We start from the raw sequence: 19,506 nt of genomic DNA, 5'->3' as shown, positions 1-19,506 counted from the left end.
AGTTTGCTATGTAGAATTGTATACATGAATTTTTGTACAGGCATGATTCATGCAGAATTAATACCACTTTTCGTACTTGACTTGCGCTATCTAGCTCTGATCGCTTGTCAAGTAAAGCGACTAGATTCGCCAGTGCCTTCGACACGAGTCTCTGACTCAAGATGTTCAGACAGACTGATCTGCCACTTGCTTCTCTATCACTAATTGAGCGTACAAACCATCTGACTGCGCCGCAGCGTGCTCATCCTCTCTCCACTTTGCCAGCAGTGACTTCATGGCAAGGCAGTCAAGCATCCCATTATGATCGCTCAAGAGTGAGTAAGCTATGACATTCGTCAGTACAGACACATCTGGCTCACTTTGAATCAAGGACAGATACATACTGTTCCGCGCTCGCTCAAACAGGTCCTCCGCCTCTCGTACAAGCCGGTTGCGCTCAGCGGTTTTGGCTAAGCCAGCAAGACCTACATGCGCTTCTGCAAGCCTGTAGAGAGCACGAGGCAATAAGCGGGAAGGGCGAAATTCGTTGATCTAGGATGCAAGTCAGCCGACTGTCATCGAGCACGAGCCAGAAACGGCACTACCTTTGGCACTGTCGCCTCGAGCAACTCGATGACTGCATCGTACTCCGCCAACTCATTCAATATCACAGCCAGGCTGAGCGTAGCTTCGAGTAAGGTAGGAATAAGTCTCAGTCTCATAGCAGTAGAGGCAGCGCGGGAGGCGATGGAGAAGCCTTGCGAAGCTTGTCCAGCAATGGCGAAGACTCTGCTTTTAAGCACCATGTAGTGCAAGCGTTGAGAAACGTCGACTTCGAGTACATGATTAGCGATTGCACCGCACCATTGCTATTAGAATTGATGTACCGTGAGATGTGGTTTGCTTTGCGCGCTGGAGCTCAGCATCCACCAGCGCCATGGCTCTTTCCAGATCTGACTCCTGGATGGCCAGCTCGATATCGACAAGGTTGAGCTCGAAATCTACTTCAGTGTCGCCAAGAGACCGTAGGGGCTTGAGTTGTGCAAGGTGATAGCGAGCATGGTCCAGCTTGGCCCTGTGGGAAGGCGTCAGGCTATCAGCGATCCTCAATAATGAGATCTCCTTTAGCCGGTCCGACTTACATAGCAAGATTCTTCACGAGATGAACCAGACTCAGAAACCCAACGATTCGCTGCTCGAGCTTTAGGACACCGCTGACAACGTGCAGCAGACTCTCAAGAACCTCCATTGCAGACGTATATTGGCCCGCCTGCGCAGCATTGTATGCCGAACGACATACAGATCGCACTCGATCTGCCAATGGAGCCTGGTCGGCATGAATGCATCTGACCACGTCATGAGCTAGACCCGAGACATGGCTTTGTCCCAAGCGTTCGAGAACAGCACTCTCGAAGAGACTAGCTGCCGGCATTAAAGTCTGTAGATCTTGCTGCATATTCACATATGCTGCTTGCACTATTTGTTCGATGGAAGTTGCTGTGACGCCGCTCTGTTTTCCATTAGCCAGGGCACGAACGAGCAGTATTAATCACAACGTACCACGTGCATGCCGAGTTTTGCCTCTTCGAGAAGTGTACTGCTCAGAAGCGACCAATGCTTAGTGTCCTTCGCCTTCGCTTTCAGGAACCCAATCTCGTCTTGTTCGCACGCAGCGGCGCCCAGGAACCCCGATGCAGATCTGTAGTCAAGGCTGCCATTCTTGGGCTTCGCCTGCCGTAGATAGAGAAGCCAGGATAACGCAAAGTTGAGACAGACCGTGTCGTGGTTCTCCCGTGCTGAGACGTGTCAGTGTCTCAATTTGCCTCTGACCCGTGCTACTCACCTGTAGCGATGCACTCGTCCATAGCATCAACACTCTCTTCCCAACAATCAAAGTCCGCGTGCAGAACACTGAGGTGAAGCAAAGCATACTGGTAGTAGACACGCATGTTATCGTTCGAGCCAGGCTTCGCGACCAACGAGTAGTCAAAGTATCGATGCAGACTTTCGAGCGCCATCGTGTACTGACCAGCCTTCCAATGGTCGAAGAACTCCATGAAGTGCTGTAGGGATTGCACTCCAGCGTCGTGCTGATCGGTAAGCCAAGCTCGTAGCCGTCCTTTCATGGCTTCTGGAGCTCGAGTGCCGAGCTTTTGTAGATAGTAGATCGAACTTGCGATGACACTATTGACGTCCGCAGCGCTGACTACAGACTCGCTCGTCGGCCTGATCAACCTCTGTGTCAGGTCGGAGTCCTTGACGTCGTCTGACACACCGTACTGCGCAGCACTCTCCGGGTTTCGTTGCGACCATTGATCGAACGTCGGTGCTCGCCAGTCCGTATATGCCAGCCATAGAGATCGAGTGTCGTCAAATTCTAGTCTGGTGAACTCGAGCCAGCAGCGACGACAATACTGGCCCAAGGGTGATGCACGAGAGGGTATGATCGAGTCTTTGGCCGCGGTCTCTGGCTTCTCCACGCTGTCCACATGTTGGGCGACCTTTTCGAAGAACAAGTGGAGAGCATGTAAGCTTTGCAGACTCCAGAGTGCTTGTAAGAGGATGTCATAGAGACTTCGACCAGGGACAACTGAGGCGAGAGTGGTCAGAGGAAGGAAGAGATCGATGATATTGGCATCGATCCTGGACAATAGGTCATGTCCACTCGGACCATCTTCTGCATCTTTGATATTGCTGTATTTGGCGATGAAGCTGAGTACTCGCATGCGCGAAGTGAGTGGTAATTGACCCAGGAAGTACTCTTGCACAAGGACCAGTAGACCCATGCGATGCGGCGTGAGGTATCTCGTCATAATCATCAATCGCCCGCATCGCGTTGAGACTGATATCAATGGTGGCTGAGATGAGGGCGACGACGAACATGGAAAGAGCATCGCGCCAAGGACTCGCGTCAACACGTGATCCCAAGCCGCTCAACATCACCTCTTCACATATACCATCACTCCATGCAGATGCCACTGACCCTCACGACTTCCGTCCTCACTTCTCCAGGTAAGGGCACAATCCAGGCTGCAACGCTTCGGACAATATTCGCACCAGAAGCGACATGAGGCAGCGGCGCAGTATCATTGCGGCGACGATCGGAGGATTAGAGCGGCCACGATGAGGCTCACTACTTGGTATGTACTGATCCTATGCATCAAGCCCGTTGGAATGAGACTTACATACTTGCTCAGGAACGTCAACGGCGTCCGCAATCCATTCGGCTACCAACCATGGAATACAGCACGCACATTTCCGGCCATGTTCGACATACTCGGCAGCGACATTGTGGTCATGCAGGAGCTCAAGATCCAACGAAAGGACTTGCGAGATGATATGGTGATACTGGACGGCTGGGACTGCTACTTCAGTCTACCAAAGCATAAGAAAGGATATTCAGGTGTAGGCATATACACGAGAAATGCTACTTGTGCGCCGATCAAGGCGGAAGAGGGTCTGCTTGGGGTGCTGCCATCACCGTCTGGAGTTCCATACTGCGACCTAATGGACGAGGAGCATATTGGTGGCTATCCAAATGCACTACAAGTCGCTGAGCTTGGTGTCGATCCGGTCCTGCTAGATTCTGAAGGCCGGTGCATGGTGTTAGAATTCCCAGCTTTTGTTCTTTTCGGTGTCTACTCCCCAGCAAACAGCAATGGCTTGCGGGACGACTTTAGATACGGCTTCATCTGCGCCCTGGACTGCCGAATTCGTAACCTCATCAAAGCTGGCAAACGAGTCATTCTGGTTGGCGACCTCAACGTCTCTCGCGACGAGAATGATACGGCGTCGGCTCTGGAAGACATGCGTAAGGCTGGGATCGTCCACGAAGACTACATCAGCACACCTAATCGACGCATCTTCAATCAGCTGCTTGAAGGTGGCGAAGTGATAGGCGAGCGGGACGAGGGGCGTGAGGATGCCATACTCTGGGACACAACACGAGCGTTTCACCCAGACCGAAAGGGCATGTACACTCATTGGGAGCAGAAGATTAACGCAAGGCCGGGCAACTTTGGCAGTCGCATAGATTTCGTGCTTGTCAGCAGGGCTATGCAATCATGGATCAAGGACGCGAATATCATGGAAGGGCTCCTGGGCTCTGACCACTGCCCTGTCTTTGCCGACTTCAACGACGATGTGGAGGTAGATGGCGCGCGTGTTAAGCTCGCTGATCTCATGAGTCCTGCTAGAGTATTCGACAACGGCATTAGACAGAAAGAGTGGAACGTCACTGAAGTTCCTGCATTCTCTGCCAAGCGACTACCGGAGTTCGACAAGCGCAGGAGCATCAAGTCAATGTTCGCCGCACCATCAGTGAAGCGAGCAGCGTCGTCGATGGCAAGTGAGGCTACGCCAGATTGTCCAACGCCAAGCGAGGAAGCCTTTGACAAGACCGATGGAACGCCGGAAGCGAAGCCAGACCTGGTGGACGAAAAGCAGACTTCTGATCATATCATTAACGGCACAGGTACTGCTACGCTTCCCAAACGCAAAGCATCTACACCTGCAAAGACCATTCCCGCAAAACGCCAGAAGTCTGATGGTCCTTCACTTGGGACAAAAGGCCAACAAAGTCTCAAAGGCTTCTTCCGGAAGAGCGCGGCCAGCAAGCCGAATACTTTAGGAGCTGGTACGCACCTGGAAGGTGATGCACAAGCCGACATCATCAAGCCTGAGTCGACGCCAATCCTCAACCATCGTCCATCGACACCTCCTCCGGCAGATGGGAGAGAACCGGCCGATTCCAGTAGCCACGAACAAGCGAATACCACCACACCCAGAACAGACTTCGGTTCTCCTTCCTCCGCTGTCACCCTCTCCCCAGCTCAATTTGGCGCCAGAGTAGCAGCAGCAGAGCAGAACCAAAGGTCATGGGGCAATTTGTTCTCTAGACCCATAGCACCGATGTGTGAGGGGCACACCGAGCCCTGCAAGACTATGCTCACGAAGAAGAAAGGCAGTAATCAAGGTCGGAGCTTCTGGATGTGCGCTCGACCCTTAGGACCGAGTGGGAGCAAGGAGAAGGGGACGCAGTGGAGGTGTGCTACTTTTATTTGGTGCTCGGATTGGCAGAGTCGAAAGGCGGAGGAGAAGAGGTTGGAGAATGGATGATGTGGTGAGGGAAGTACGAGCTCGGTCCTACAACCGAAGCCATGACATAGATGCGACATCCTGCATACATGTACGCGACAACATCGACCACCTTTCGCCATGCCTCATCAGTCCTCTCACACAGCTGCCGAGCATACGGCTGCAACACCGAATCTCCTGCTCGAGCAGTCGTATTCGCGAACCATGCAATTGCACTGCCCCCTTTCCAGCCTCATCGCCGCCAATCAGCGCTGCTGCACTGCCCCAATGGCAGCTCCAGTGATTCACGCAACGAAGCTAGCAGCGGACTGCGCATCTGTCACCCAGCCACCATCATTTTCCATGGCAACGTATCAGAGCTTCTTGTTGCGCGACCTGCATGCCAACAGCACTAGCGCCGAAATCTGAAACGCGGCTTTCAGCACGAGCGTGAGTGGAAAAGAGGGAGGGCGAAATGGCTCCAAGATGGGTGTGTTAATGAGATGAGATGTCGAGAGCAGGAAGAGGAGATATGGTAAAAGTATTTTGTTCATGGTATACAGTGCGCGCTACGTACAATTTTCACTCGCCATGCTCATTCCCTCCTCGTGCCAATGCCCACCTTCTATCAGAAGCCGTTATGCCAATGATTGCGTCGTGGTACCATGATCCCTTTTCTCCCTTTCCCAGCTCTCGCGTATTGTACAAAACAAGTAAGTCAATAAAAGCAAGCAAGTGAGCACGTAAACGCAGCAAGAACTCCTGACTCCATCATGTCGTGCGTGTGGTATGTCTCATGCTGGGTGTATTAAGGCAATATGTTGTGCTGTCGTTTGTGTCCGATATGTTATACAGGAGTATTAGTGCTGGTGGAGAATGAGTTACTGGTGTGTCATTATGTCGTTGTACTGTCGCTTGTTGTGTTGGTATCGATTGTTTCCATGCTTGGGTTTGAGCTCAGTGCTCATGCGCAGACGTTCTCTGCAATATCTTTCGTGGTCGTCGATGTTCTTGAAATCATGAGCTTGGTAGAGGTGGCTGTATGTGGGTGTGTGCAAGCACGTACAATCAAAAAAGTGAGGAGGGTGGTCTAGAAGAGCCACTGAAGAGGAGAGTTGAGGTCGCCGAGCGCGTCCTCGTTGAAGTCCAACCCGAGAGTATCGCCGATATGACTGTAGTCGTTTAAGTCAACATCAATCTCGATTGCGACCTGCTGGGTGTGGGAGTCGACTGGGACATCGGTGAGAGGAGCAGGGCCAGCATGGTCTGAAATAGGATCATCGGCAACTTGCGCCATGTCGATGAATGTGCTGAAGTCATCAAGAAGGAAGTCTTGCCGCCCAACCTCGCCAGTAGCGAGCTGATCTTGCTCGATGGCGCTTGAGCCAGAGGTAAACGCATTCGATGTGACGATGCTGTAGGTCTGTGTTGATGGCCGGGTCAGGTAGTTCTGCATTGCCCTACTTGGGGTGATGGGAAATTGCTGCGTGTTGGCTTGGGCCTCTCCATTCACGAGTGGTACAATGGCGACGGCGATAGGCATAGAGGGTCGCGATGTGATGGCTTGCGGCTGCTGGGTGGGAGGTGGAGGTGGGGGTGGCGGTGGGGGTGTGCCTGGGTCAGCAGTCCCTCGAGGAGCAGTGTCAGCGGTAGCTGCTTGTGGTGGGCTGGGCGAGAAGCCGTGTTGCTCGTTGAAAAGCTGCAAGCCGGCCAGCAGGCGGTCTCCAATGTCTAGCCCGCTGTTGAAAGTACACCACCCACGAGGGTCGTTGTTTCCTAGAACCGGCTGCGAAGGTGCTGGATCCTGGGCGAAGTTGGTAATCTGGATGCTCTGTCCTTCTGTGTAGGAGGTCATCGTGTCGTTGAGCAGAGCGACTGGATCGTATTCGTCGGGGAGAGGTTGCTGCATAGAAGAGCCGCCAGCCTCGGCTTGAGCTTTCGCCAGCTTCGCGATCTTGTTTTTCGTCATACGACGCTTCTTCTCAGAAGGCTTGCGCGGCTGATATTGGTAGTCAGGATGTGCGAGCTCGTGCTGATGTTTGGCTTCTTCAGCTTTTGACTTGTACGCCGCGCGGATGACCTCGCTTTCATTCCTCCACTGTTTGCCGAGTATGACCGCTACGAGCATGTCAGTAACATTACTTGATGGTCAAGAGCCTGAATCCACTTACAGATCTGGTTGTTGTGAAGGCCAGGGTTCTCCGCAACTATCCTCGAGTGCCAATCCTTCCGATAAAGGATGAAGGCATTGGAGGGTCTCGGTACTTTGTCGCTGGTATCTTTAGCGACCGTGGTCTTCTTGGTCTTGGCCGCCTTAGTAGGCGTAGGCGTAGGCATAGGAGCCAGTGGTGACACGAAAAGGGAGTTGGTGGTTGCGTCAACCGTGACTGCTATCTCTGCCTGGCAAGTTTCCCTATCAACGTTAGCGATGCTTCTCTGATGTCTGCAGGTTGCGCTCACTCGAGGTGCTTCTGTAGGACGGCCAATCCTTCACTGCCTAAGAAGAGCGTCTTATTGAGGGGCAGCACTGGCCGGACGATGCCATCGCCAAGCTGCTTCTTGACGCTGTCGTATGCGTCTGTGAAACCCTTGAAGAGTTGCGCTACAGGCGTGGTCTGAGCCATTGCTGATGTTAGTGCATGCACAATAGGTTGTGTCTATGTCTGAAAGAATGTGTTGCGATAAGAAGAAGGGTATATATGATGCGATAGTTCAGGAAGGAGTTGAAGAGGTGAGAATTTCGATAGCTTCGTGCAAGTTGTGCGAAAAGGAAAAAGGGGGGGGCTGGGGCTCTGTTGCTGAAGGGCCAAGCGAAGCGTGAAGTGACCTTGATACTGCGGCCCAGAACGTTAATTTCCATTGCTCGCACAACACTTCAATACACCACTCCATGACCACCACATTGCCCTCCGCACGGTACACAAAAGAAGCAGCTTAACTGACCTTGCACGATCTGTCCAAAGGGATCAAAGATTCGTTTGAAGACCATCCAATTCTGATGAGGCTGTCCAGGTCTGTGACAATGTCTGAGAAGCTCAGCAACGAATTTCGCGCCGCTCCTCGAAACGCATCGACTCAGCTTCAGGCGGAGCGCGCCAGAATTGCTAAGTCAGTGCAAGAACTCCTGGACCTCCTCGAGGCGCAAGGCTTTATCGACAAGCAATCGTACGCCGATAAAGGATTTGATCTCGCCACTCACAGCCACGAAGTCTTCTTGCGGAGTACCCGACAAATGAACACAGCAGGCACGATTGCGTTAAACAACTTCCTCAATGTCGAGACAAGAGCGATGGAAAAGGCACAGACTTCCGCGCTCACAGCTCAATCCGAGCTGGACGAGGCGTCTCTAGACGACGAGAGCGTTGCGCAAAGTCCTAACAACGATCAGCGAGATATCGAGGATGAAGATGACATGGTCATGCTACAGGGAGTGAAAGCAGCATTGCACGAGTAAGTAAAACACCTTGAGCACGCCTTAGCTAGGCAACCGGCTTACGTGTGTACCAGTCGGACGGCAAGCTTGGCTTATGCCGTGGGCGGCACTGAGGCATATATTGCGCTGGACGGAATATGGGACTACGTTCCCCGTTACGTCGAGACGCTCTTATTGGAGTTCTTTTCGGTGTGCCGTGATCCAAACGATGCAGAGATTCGAATGCTAGAACAGGCTTGTGGACTTGTAGGTTTCGCTTTTGTGAGAGATTGGTGTAAGTCGATAATAATTTAGGTGTGAGAGCGCGCTGATCAGGTTGTAGTCAAGAGAAGACGTGCCACTACACGTCAGCAGTGGGCGGCAGGGATCTTTCTTCGGGACAAGTTGCAACAGTGAGGCGCATACGGGTGCAGACATTGTCAAAGCAGGCGAGGAATGTCAATTGTCTCGGTACCCTTTGTCTGGAATGCGACATCCGCTTTTCGTTCCGCCGCACTGGGCACACAGAGATGCATAGCATTCAGACATTATGGAGCGAGCAACGTGTAGACACTCTGAAGTAGTAGACCATCTGCTGGATCTCCCTCGTGATCCGTCCTCCAGGAACCTCTCGATCGCGAAGGTGGATTTGCAGTCTTTAGCCACAAGACACGCCGAGCCGCAACAACTTCACATAACTCTCATCGTGCAAGTATTTGATGAAATCTGGTCATCACCACCTTGTGTTGGCCAGAATCCGCACCAGTCAAGGACAAGATCGACTGCGCTGACGTGCATTGTGGAGACTGTCATAGCAGCTCGAACTCATGCAAATCAAAGATCTTGCATCGCACTCCAGATGGTCCGGAATTTAAGACGTACAGCTCAGTGCTGAGTCGGAGAATACCGCTACTATGCAATGGCGGTCACCGTGGCCATGACAAGCGCATGTCAATGGTTGTACCGAGAGCTAATGTTGGCCGTGTAGTCGCACTACTCTCGCTAGGACAGCTGTCATCCCCTCAGACCATGCCTGCTTGGTGGAAGCAAGATCCCTTTTCGGCGAAGTGGGCGACCATTGCCGAAGCCTACGGCGTCTTGCGCGGCGCGCGAGAGAAGGAGGACGCACCTCTGGATCAGTTCATCGCAATCGCTGTACCTCACATCGATATCATTTCCCTTGCTCAATATCCAGGAGTCATGGGTTGGGCAGTGATTCTACCCGGCGACGCCGACGAGGTGAGACACAGACACAGCCAGTCCTCACTCCGTGACGCTTTTGCTGACTGACGTTGCGATACAGGCTAAGATATCAAGCGTTCAGCGTCTCTTCGCCCCAAGCATCAGCCAGCTGCCTGCGGCCTATACCTCCACGTCAGTGAGCGTGGACGACGCACTGCCAGTGCGCAGGCTGTTTGAGTAACAGCAAGGTCAGCGCAGGTACTGCCAATGGCCATGCCGCTCTCAGCATGGCAGTTCAACCTACTGCGCAAATCCCAGCATCTTTCACCCCTGAGACCAGCGAGTCTCCGGTCACACCTTTGGTCGGCCCAGCCGATGAGCTGCTCCTCAGCCCTCTCAGCGTCAGACTGCAGGGTGAGCTTGAGATTGCCCTTGGCATGAAGCAGGCAGACGGCAACAATGCCTTCACTGCTGTGAAGGAGACCGTCACCGAGGCCAGCTCATATCCATACAACAACATGTTCGACCCCACCAGCGAGTTTGAGATGTCGTTCTTCGACACCGCCGCAGACAACGAGGCCATGGCCGACAGCGGTGCATTCGCCACCTTCAGGCCCTCGGCCGACATGACCATGGAGGACATGCTCAACCTCGACTACAACACGTACATCAACGAGACAAGCTTTGTCTAAGCTCCTCACTGCCACGGAGCAGACACCAGCGCACAACAGCAGACTATTGCGGCGTGCCTACGACATCTCTTTCAGCAACACTTCCTGCATCAATCTTCCCTGCGACCCACCACCAGCACATTGCGCATCTTTCGGCTATTGGGCCCGGCGTTGCTTCATTCCAAGAGCGCTCCGTCACGGTCCGTGTCACCGAGCGAACACGACAGCGCTACTTCCATCCTGGGTACCGGCGGCACTGGACATCGGCATTGCGTCTTACTGGCGTTACTGAGCATTGTTGTTACTTGCTTCCACCACATCCTCAATTTTTCCTGCGACACAGCTCCAACACACACTGCATTGTTGACACCAGCGTTACTCGACTTCTTCGCGACGAAATCAAGAAAACACAAAACCCGTTAGCTAAAAAAAATAATATGGTGTCGCCAACCGATTGAGAATATAGGCTAATAGCATAAGCTTGTTCATTGTCAGTATATTTGCTGTACATACTTGTTCAGCTTGCACATACGAGGAGGAGGATATCATGAAAAGGCGGAGGACAGGGAGGATATGGATGCAAGTAAGATAGGATAACGAGCTGGCTTACTGTAGTTCAGAGTCTGCATGAAAACGATATTAAAAACCAGCTCTTTATCTCACTGTCGCTGTCGTTGTGCTTTCCTCGCCGTCGCCATCGGTATCGACTTGTATGATTGTCAAATTGTCTCGCCAGCTCGTTCCATTTGCCACTCCTGCTGCTCAAGGCGACTTATCTCTCTTGCATCAAACTCTTCCGCCCTTGCATATTTGGTACAGCCCATCATCGCCAGCGTGCTCGTGCTTGCTCATCCATTGTGTAGCGCCATATCATCACCGCGATCCTCGACCTCTGCCACGGCATATATAATGTTGCCAAAGACCTTTCCAAGACATCTCCTACTGTAAAACGAGATTGATTCTACCACCTGAAGTCCTGTCTGACTTTCCTCCGCCCAAACTCATTTCAGCTTGGCTCCCATCAGTCAGCAATAATCCCCGAATCCATGCACGTGGCAGGCGCGTACCCGAACTACAGCCAACGACCACATATCCAGCAACACCTTCTCACGATGCTAACACTTACACGTCTGGGACGTGACAATGAGGAAGCATCATGACGCTTACTACGTTCGCCGTCGTCTACGTGCTCGGCGGTCTGACGTTTCTACCACTGCTGCTTGCTGCTATACTTCTGCCCGCATGGCTGGCCCTTCCGCGGAGAGAGGTGACGGACGCTGCGGTGGTCAGGGACAAGCAGGCTGTTGGGAGTGGTAGCAAGAATGGCAGAATTGGACAGGCAGTCGACGTGCCAGGCGAGAGAGAGGGAGAAGCCATATTCGAGGGCAGTGCCGCGGCCGGAGCGTCCTTTGCTGTGCTTCGAAGCTACCACTTTCCCTCCGCCACGGCGGCCCTGAACGTTCGTCAGTCTAGTGCTGGAAGTATAAATGGCACTTCCTCTGGCTCAAGTGATCTGCCGGATAGTAGCAGGGCAGATGTGGCTGGTAGCGAGAGTGTCTACCAGAGCATGTATCGTTCCGTCTTCGACCGAAGCAAAGGCAATGCCCATCCTGCTGCATCAGTACTCGAGGCAAGCGGTGAAGGTGGGACGGGGCTAGACGGCACCACTTCGAAGACTGTACGCAAGCCTGTGATCAGCGCGAGCGTTTTCTACATCGTCCTTCGTCATGGACATCTGATGCTGTACGATTCTTCTTCGCAGGTCGAAGTACGACATGTGATTAGTATGGCACATCACAGCATATCACTCACGGATGGCGAGGAGGAGACAATCAAGGATGCAGATCTCTTCATCAAACGGACGGCCATTGTACTCACGCCACTAGATAGCTCGACGATCGAGGGCTACCAACCAGGCCAGACGGGCCTCTCGAATTCCTCCCGACCAAAGCCGTTCTATCTATTCTCGTCTACATGTATCGAGAAGGAGGACTTCTACTTGGCCCTGCTGAGCACAAGAGCCTCACCACCTATACCACAACCAATCGCCTCTGAAGATCTGATCAAGCTTCAGTCAACCTTGCATTCGACATCCTTGACGCCAGAGACCCGCGCTTTCAACGCGCTGGTGAGCCGCATCTTCCTCTCTATTCACAAGACGCCTTTCCTCGAGGATCTTGTCCGAAGCAAGATCGAGAAGAAGATCTCTCGCGTACAGAAACCAAGCTTTATCGCCGAGTTGACTGTCAAGTCGATCGACCTTGGCGACTGTGCACCCATACTCAGCCAGCCCAGATTGAAGGACATCAACATTTCTGGAGACATGACCTTGGGCTTTGATCTCAAGTACTCTGGTGGAGTGCAGGTTGTGATTGGTGCCACGGCACGGATAGATCTGGGCTCGAGGTTCAAGGCCAGGACAGTCGATCTCGTGCTATCTACTTCGTTGCAACGGTTGACTGGTAAGATGTTGTTCCGGATCAAGCCCTCGCCGAGCAATAGGATCTGGTTCTGCTTCGAAACCATGCCTGACATGGATATCAAGGTCGAGCCAATTGTGAGCACGAGGCAGATCACGTATACTTTTATTCTACGAGCTATCGAAGACAGAATTCGAACAGTCGTTGCTGAGACACTTGTAAAGCCGAATTGGGATGATGTGCCTTTCTTTGACACAAGATCGCAGCGTGTCAGAGGAGGTATCTGGGCTGATGAGGGTCTGCTTGAGGATGCTCCTGGCGACGATTTAGCTGATAGCTCACCTGCGGACGTCTTGAAAAGGTCGAACGAGAAGAGTGCTTCCATGCCGGCACTTGTCGACGTCGTTGAGGCTGCAGCCATATCCTCCGGCATCTCGTCCTCTGGTCGCAGACTGGCTGACCCACCGTACATGACCTCATCAAATGAGGCCAATACTGTCAAGCGTCGCTCTGTGGCATCGCTTCCTCCACAGCAGACTAGCACGACTCCGCGGACAGCTCCATCATCACCGCCAAGAGCTGGGAAGCCGATACGCTCACCGAGCTTCACTTCACCTGCAGCATCTGCTCCGAGCATCGCGCTCGATGACGCTAGTGGTGTGCCTGTACGCTCAGACGATGCCTCATTGCAGCCGAAGAAGTGGCGGTCAAGAGTCCCTGCAGCCGTACCCAGCCGCAAGGAAGCTATGCAAGCTGTGCGAGAAATGCACGACAGATCCATGCCCTTGCTCGGTTCAGATTCATCCACAACACGAGATAATATCGAGAGCACAGATGACGAGAGCGCAAGTCGGCGCGGCCAACGCTTTACCAAATCAGCTCTGGACGATCCCGACTCGATAGCGTCAGACCGAAGAGGCTCAGAAAAGTCAACCTCCAGCTCAACACACTCCAACAATACCCAGCAACAACAAGAAAAGCGCAAGACCATCTTAGCAGCCACAGCCGCAGCGACAACAGCAGCACGAAACTGGAGCTGGAACACCATCGCCAACCGTACAGGTCGAGGTGGTGGTGGAGGACCACGGCAACCTATCTTCCGCTCGCAAGGCACGAATTCGCAGACATCACTTCATTCTGACCAGCCAATAGGGCGAGGACAGCCATTGCCACCACCCGGGACACCGTTGCCGGGGCCACAGAAGGGCATTTTTGCGGGTATAGGCAATGCTGTTGCTGGGAGGGGAGGCGTGAGGAGGAAGCCTGTTCCTACTTTGCCGCAGCGGAGGACGAATGCTTTGGTGCCGAAAGCTGGGTCGAAGGAGGATCTCGCAGGATCGAATGACTCGCAGGATGGGATTCGAGTAAGGCCTATGTCGCAGGGAAGTGGTGATGTTGGCCCGAGGAGTTCGATGGAGACGTTGCCGATGACGGCGCAGCAAGAGGATGAGTTTGGGCCTTGGAGTGAGAATAATGGGGGCGAGCATGACACTATGCAGAGCGAGAGCAGTGTCAACGGTGAAAGTCTTTTGCTCGGGGAAGAAGACGTGCTCGAAGGAGAAGCTGCGATGCCAAGTACGGCACGTGAGGAGAAGGTAAAGACACCGCCATTGCCTGCTCGGAGGAAGCCACCTCCCCTACCTGCCAGACGGCCTACGAATAAAGTGAGCGAGGCGAGCAGCTCGCCTGTTGCTGTCGATCCATCAAGCAGCTTGGAAGGCGCGGTCCGGCATTCGGTTGAGTCAAAAGACCTCGAAAACGAGCCGGTTATGCCGCATCATGCATCCACATCTGCCACGCCGGACGAGTCCGAAGCCAGCTCAATCTTGACGGGCAGAGAAGACGAGCTCAATCATCATGAGGGCAACGAGCACAATGTCCTCGATATACCCGACGATAGTCATGTGCAGAAGGATGAGCAGAAATTCGCTGCGGGCCAGGACTTGGATGAGGAGGATTTCCAGGACGGATTGGATGGTGCTCATGCGACCCGGTCTTCAGGGAATGCAGCCGACAATCTCGTCGACACACACCGTCCGTCGTTGGAACGTGCAAGTGTCCCGGATATGTCACGTAGCCATATACCTGAATCAGAGATCAAGCTGCTGGACTATGAGCAAGCGGGAGAGGTGCATGTGAAGCAGAGCGACCGCGGAGGCGGACTGGAGGACCAGCAGCACGGCGAGGTGAAGGGGAGGGCACTTCATGCTACTGTGGAAGAGGGCGATGATGTCCGTGCTTAGCTGGTAGCCAAGATTTTGGACAGTCTATGTAATGCTTAATGATCACACGACACCGATCCTTCCCCACTCAACGATTCTGTCCGTCTACCTCATCTTTGCCGCTTTCCTCCATTCACTTTGACAAGCGAGAGAATATCCTTACGTAAGCTGCACAATTTGTATACCACGAATTTGGCAAACCCAGAACTTGTATTATTGACACCAATACACCTCTGCTAGCGAAGACCTGCACCGCCCAAATCTTGGAATACTCTTCGAAAAGTATGGCTTCTCTGCTCTCGGGAAAATGCTTCGCGATCTCCCCTTCCTGTCCCGCAGCGGAGACGGTTATCATGGGAATGAGGAGGTCTTTATGAATGGCGTTCAGGGCTTGACACGGAATCTTGATAATGATGGCAACCGCACTGGCAATGAGGTGGGCTACGGCATGAACATTGGGCCAGCCGGGGAGAATATGCCCTATGAGGATCCCTGGGACGATGTCTTTGGCTCTGCGCCTGCATCCCCTATTTTCCACGCTGAGGACCGAGACCATGCAAATGATTTTGGATATGGACATGACCATGATCACTACCATGAGCCCAACGATCCCGCACCACCGCGATCAAACCCAGCACACCCCTCCGACCTCCCCCGCCTCCGCCGCACGCACGTGACAAATGGCTACCGTGAAGGTATCGCTGTGGGCAAGGAGCGAGAGATGCAAGAAGGTTTCGACGAAGGGTACTGGCTCGGTGCGGAAATGGGCCAGAAAGTCGGGTTTATTCTGGGGGTGTTGGAAGGGTGTCTGGCAGCGTTGGAGTCGGGCTCGGGTTCGAGGCCGCGGCGGCGTGATGCTACGTCTACTGCTCCTGGTGTTCACGATGGGGCTCGTGACGCGAGGAGGGAGGATAGAAGCGGAGGAGGCGATGGTGAGGGCGCGGAGCAGCAGCAGAATCGGAGGAGGGAGCTGAGACGCCAAGTCAGGGCTTTACTAAACACAGCCAAGCAGGACCTCGATCTCAAAGCGCTCTGCGCACCGCCGTGGTTTGGTGAACATGAGGTATGGAGTTACGACGTCCCTGCCACTCCCACCTCTACCTCCGCCTCCACCTCCTCATCCCTCGCGACCGCTAGGCACGAAGCGGGCCACGAAGCGCAGAGTGACGTTGTCAACAAGAAGGAAGAAAGACAAGATGTCACGTTCGAGCAAGTAGCTGCCGCGCACCCTGTACTCGTGAAATGGAAGGGTGAAGTTGAGGGATTAGCTGGGAGGCTTGGGCTGGAGATCGGTGGGGCAGCGAAGGCTGGGACGGTGTGATGTGGAAGTGAAGTGTTGTAGAAATGCAACCAAGTCATATCATATGATATCCACATCGACTACCATAACAACCAAAGCACACGCGACATCTTTTCCCTTCACTCATCACTAGCACTCAAACTCCTTGCTCTGATAACGCACTCTCATTCATCGTGCCTCAGAAACCATCCATTCATCTACACCAAACCCTCCGTCAGTCACATCCACCAGCCCCCGGAACACATGATTCCCACCGATCTCAAGCTCATAACGTGCCCAGCTCACTGCCCCAATCCACTACGGGGAATCCTTCCTCCACCACCAGGTAGACATCCATCCGTGCACTACGTTCCAACAGGACCCTCCGAAGGCTACCAGGACCGCAGCATTTTGACGCATTCAGCGGAAGGCATCCAAGCGGCTCACGAAAAGAGCTCTCATCACATCATCAAGCCATCGGCCTCGGAGCACACAGCAAAAGCAAGCAGTTCAGCACAGCCCAGCCCAGCCTGAATTATGCCGAGCACAGCTCTCATGCACCCAGGCTTGACGTCCCTGGATGCGACTCCCGTGCCAGCCGCCCCAAAAACACAGGAATCTATATCTCACTTCCCTAACGATGCAGCTACACCTGAAGGCTATCCCGCTGGACTAATCACCGGCTCTTCGTCTCCAGCTGCGGGGAAAGCAGGGAGAGAAAGGTTTGAAGATCCGGTGACAGAGCCGGGCCATCCTGTGGGAATGGTTGTTGAGCAGGAAGAGGAGATGGAGGAGGATATTGCTATGTCGTTAGGTCGAGGAGATCCATTCGGGGATCCATGGGCGAAAGAGAGGGCTGAGGATGCTCCAATCTCTTCCACTGCAGTGGATCTGCGAGAAGGGGAAGATGTGGTGCGACGGGTGGGAGGTGGTGGGTCGCGGCTGGAAGAAGGGGAGGAGGAGGAGGAGAAGGAGGAAGAAGTGATGGGACGGCAAACGAGCTTTCCTTTTACAAGGGCCTCTTCACCACCATCATCATCACCATCACCATCACCGCTGCAGCCAGGACCTCTCCGGTTGTCGGAACCTCGATATCTCTCTCCCTCTCCCTCTCCCTCTCCCCATCCCAGTCCTACCACAGCAGATCCTCACGATCCCGAACCGGCACCCACACCCCCCTCCTCCCCTCCATCCTCCCCACATTCAAGCACCTCGTCCCTCTCATCCCTCAGCACGACCCCACCTCCCCCCTCCCCAATCCGCCGCACCATCGCCCATCTAGCTCGAAGAATCGAATGTAGATGTGAAGGATGGTGTACCTGCCCTACACACGCTTATGCCTCTCTTGGTTTTCGGGAGGCGGCGAGGCATTTGGGTGGGTGGGCGTTGGCAGGTGCCGGTATGGAGGGGGAGTGGTCGAACTCCAGAAGTACCAGCGGATGAGCTTTTGGTCGGGTGGTGGCAGGGGTTGTGGTGGGGATGGTGGAGGTGTTTTGCTGGGAGGATGGTGGGGAGCTGGGGAGCTGGCGGTCGGGAGTGTGCTCCTCAGTATGACCAGATGGTGGTAAGATCGTCTGCAGGACGCTAGGCCACAGTAAGCCCTGCTCTTCCGTCCCAAGCCAGATCCTGATAAACGATCAACAATGCTTTCATAACGCATTCCCGAGCCTGCCAGCGCAGGACCCCCAACCCTACTACTTTCCTCGTAACGTACTCAGTGTTCCGTCACTGCGCAGCCATACTCTTCCTCAACTGCCTCTCCCGCTGCCCGGCCTGCAACTCCAAGCGTGAAACGGCATAACTCAACCTCTCCCTCTTCTGCCTCAGCTGCTGCAACTTGGCCTCCTCCAACGCACTCAAACCCTGTCCCTCACCATTCCCACCACCAGGACCAGCCTTGCCACCGCCCACCCCAGCTCTCGCGCCAGAACTCGACCTCGGCCTCACCAGCCGTCCCTCAAGCAACTCGCTCTTAGCCACCAACCCCTTCTCCCTCCTCTCTAGCTTTCCCAGATACCCCTCCACCCGTCCCAGCAATCCCTCAATCTCGGGTTTGATCTCATCGACGAGTGTTGCTTGGGCGGTGGTCAGGTCGTGGGAGGACACGAGTTCGAAGTGTCGGGTTGTGGCTAGCACGCGGGTCAGGCGGGGGTAATCTGATACGCCGGTGTCGAGGGTGGAGATGCTGGATTCGAGGAGTTGCATGCTAGAGCGGAGGGAGGAGACGCAGGCGGAGAGGGTGGTGGTGGAGGTGGAGCGGTCCATTCTTGACCCTCGTATCTACCTTTCCGTGGGCGACGACGAGGTGTTTACATGTATGTACATGTCTGGTCGCGTCTACCCCGCGTCGTGGTTACTACACTATAGCGGCATCGTTTCCGTCCTGCCGGAAATATCCGAGCCATGCTCAATGCCAAGACCTGAGAGACCTCCGAAGCTTCAAAGCATACCCATTGCGGCGACGACGGCAGAATCACCTTTCAGCTCCCACAAACCATATACCTCCGATAACACGAACAATAATGGACGCCCCACGCTCCTCCCTCCTGGGCAAGAAGTTCCCGGCGCCAATCAGTACGTAATGGGTCCGAGACAGAGAACGAGGAGGGGGCGGAACGGAGCGAATCCATGCTGACGACGAGGTGCTTATAGTGAAGACGATGTGGCCCTTCTTCTCTGCTGGTACGCACTACCTATACCCACCTACACCCGGAAGTGTAGAGGAATCGTAGCTGGAGACAGCAGAGATGTGTCGCAGAGTATTGGACGGGAGGCTAATGTTTGACGGGAAATACAGGTCTGATCATCGCCTACGGCATCAACTCCTTCGCCGGTGTCCTTGCGAATAGTACGTTCTTCTTCCTTTCCACCGTGGTCTTGAGACGCGAATAAGAGATGGGAATGAAGATGGTACTAATGAGATTTGTAGCCGATGAATACAAGAACGACCCGCGAAACCCCAACCCGCCTAAGCCTAGCAAGGCGCAATAGACGTTTCACCCACACAGATCATGGATGAGTGGTGGGAGAGCGGGAAGATGGTCAGGTGATGGGCTGGTGGAGCATGCGCCATGAAGCATGAGGTGATGTGCAGGCGGAGGTGGAGGATGGAAGCTGTTGTAAATATATGTCACCCAATCGAGTCCTGATACACCTTATGCGTGCATCATGAGCACTCACTGGGTTACGAGGGACGATCTTGCGTGCCATCTCACACCCACAACACTCTGAACCAATGACTGCATGCTGTGGCTTACGCGCCTCA

The 19,506-nt window shown here is 53.9% G+C and overlaps 8 protein-coding genes across 8 annotated transcripts; 5 read left to right on the top strand and 3 right to left on the bottom strand.

The window, feature by feature from the left end:
* Nucleotides 1–165: 165 nt before the first annotated feature.
* On the bottom strand, nucleotides 166–2,765 carry apc5 (the record flags this gene model as incomplete). Its single annotated transcript, XM_064839536.1, has 7 exons — nucleotides 166–323; nucleotides 384–531; nucleotides 585–811; nucleotides 867–1,054; nucleotides 1,122–1,489; nucleotides 1,540–1,775; nucleotides 1,823–2,765. 7 exons carry the CDS (start codon nucleotides 2,763–2,765, stop codon nucleotides 166–168), a joined length of 2,268 nt encoding a protein of 755 aa, XP_064692779.1.
* A 337-nt stretch (nucleotides 2,766–3,102) lies between these two features.
* APN2 (Class II abasic (AP) endonuclease) lies at nucleotides 3,103–5,097 on the top strand (the record flags this gene model as incomplete). Its single annotated transcript, XM_064839535.1, has 2 exons — nucleotides 3,103–3,119; nucleotides 3,177–5,097. 2 exons carry the CDS (start codon nucleotides 3,103–3,105, stop codon nucleotides 5,095–5,097), a joined length of 1,938 nt encoding a protein of 645 aa, XP_064692778.1.
* A 1,048-nt stretch (nucleotides 5,098–6,145) lies between these two features.
* LTS14_006841 (uncharacterized protein) lies at nucleotides 6,146–7,679 on the bottom strand (the record flags this gene model as incomplete). Its single annotated transcript, XM_064839534.1, has 3 exons — nucleotides 6,146–7,173; nucleotides 7,227–7,468; nucleotides 7,516–7,679. 3 exons carry the CDS (start codon nucleotides 7,677–7,679, stop codon nucleotides 6,146–6,148), a joined length of 1,434 nt encoding a protein of 477 aa, XP_064692777.1.
* Nucleotides 7,680–8,077: 398 nt separating this feature from the next.
* LTS14_006840 (uncharacterized protein) lies at nucleotides 8,078–8,782 on the top strand (the record flags this gene model as incomplete). Its single annotated transcript, XM_064839533.1, has 2 exons — nucleotides 8,078–8,505; nucleotides 8,563–8,782. The coding sequence occupies 2 exons, from the start codon at nucleotides 8,078–8,080 to the stop codon at nucleotides 8,780–8,782; spliced, it is 648 nt and encodes a 215-aa protein (XP_064692776.1).
* A 714-nt stretch (nucleotides 8,783–9,496) lies between these two features.
* On the top strand, nucleotides 9,497–10,341 carry LTS14_006839 (uncharacterized protein; the record flags this gene model as incomplete). The annotated part of the gene is made up of 3 exons (XM_064839532.1): nucleotides 9,497–9,706; nucleotides 9,771–9,841; nucleotides 9,894–10,341. The coding sequence occupies 3 exons, from the start codon at nucleotides 9,497–9,499 to the stop codon at nucleotides 10,339–10,341; spliced, it is 729 nt and encodes a 242-aa protein (XP_064692775.1).
* Nucleotides 10,342–11,476: 1,135 nt separating this feature from the next.
* Nucleotides 11,477–14,983, top strand: LTS14_006838 (uncharacterized protein; the record flags this gene model as incomplete). The annotated part of the gene is made up of 1 exon (XM_064839531.1): nucleotides 11,477–14,983. The coding sequence occupies one exon, from the start codon at nucleotides 11,477–11,479 to the stop codon at nucleotides 14,981–14,983; it is 3,507 nt and encodes a 1,168-aa protein (XP_064692774.1).
* Nucleotides 14,984–15,021: 38 nt separating this feature from the next.
* YAE1 (Essential protein Yae1, N terminal) lies at nucleotides 15,022–16,283 on the top strand (the record flags this gene model as incomplete). Its single annotated transcript, XM_064839530.1, has 2 exons — nucleotides 15,022–15,125; nucleotides 15,203–16,283. The coding sequence occupies 2 exons, from the start codon at nucleotides 15,022–15,024 to the stop codon at nucleotides 16,281–16,283; spliced, it is 1,185 nt and encodes a 394-aa protein (XP_064692773.1).
* Nucleotides 16,284–17,565: 1,282 nt separating this feature from the next.
* On the bottom strand, nucleotides 17,566–18,446 carry SPC19 (DASH complex subunit spc19; the record flags this gene model as incomplete). The annotated part of the gene is made up of 2 exons (XM_064839529.1): nucleotides 17,566–17,867; nucleotides 17,984–18,446. The coding sequence occupies 2 exons, from the start codon at nucleotides 18,444–18,446 to the stop codon at nucleotides 17,566–17,568; spliced, it is 765 nt and encodes a 254-aa protein (XP_064692772.1).
* Between the last annotated feature and the right edge of the window lie 1,060 nt (nucleotides 18,447–19,506).

Source organism: Recurvomyces mirabilis (genome assembly GCF_035927965.1).
Source record: "Recurvomyces mirabilis strain CCFEE 5264 chromosome Unknown scaffold_18, whole genome shotgun sequence".
Lineage (NCBI taxonomy): Eukaryota > Fungi > Ascomycota > Dothideomycetes > Mycosphaerellales > Teratosphaeriaceae > Recurvomyces > Recurvomyces mirabilis.
This window is presented reverse-complemented; position numbering and strand designations above follow the sequence as displayed.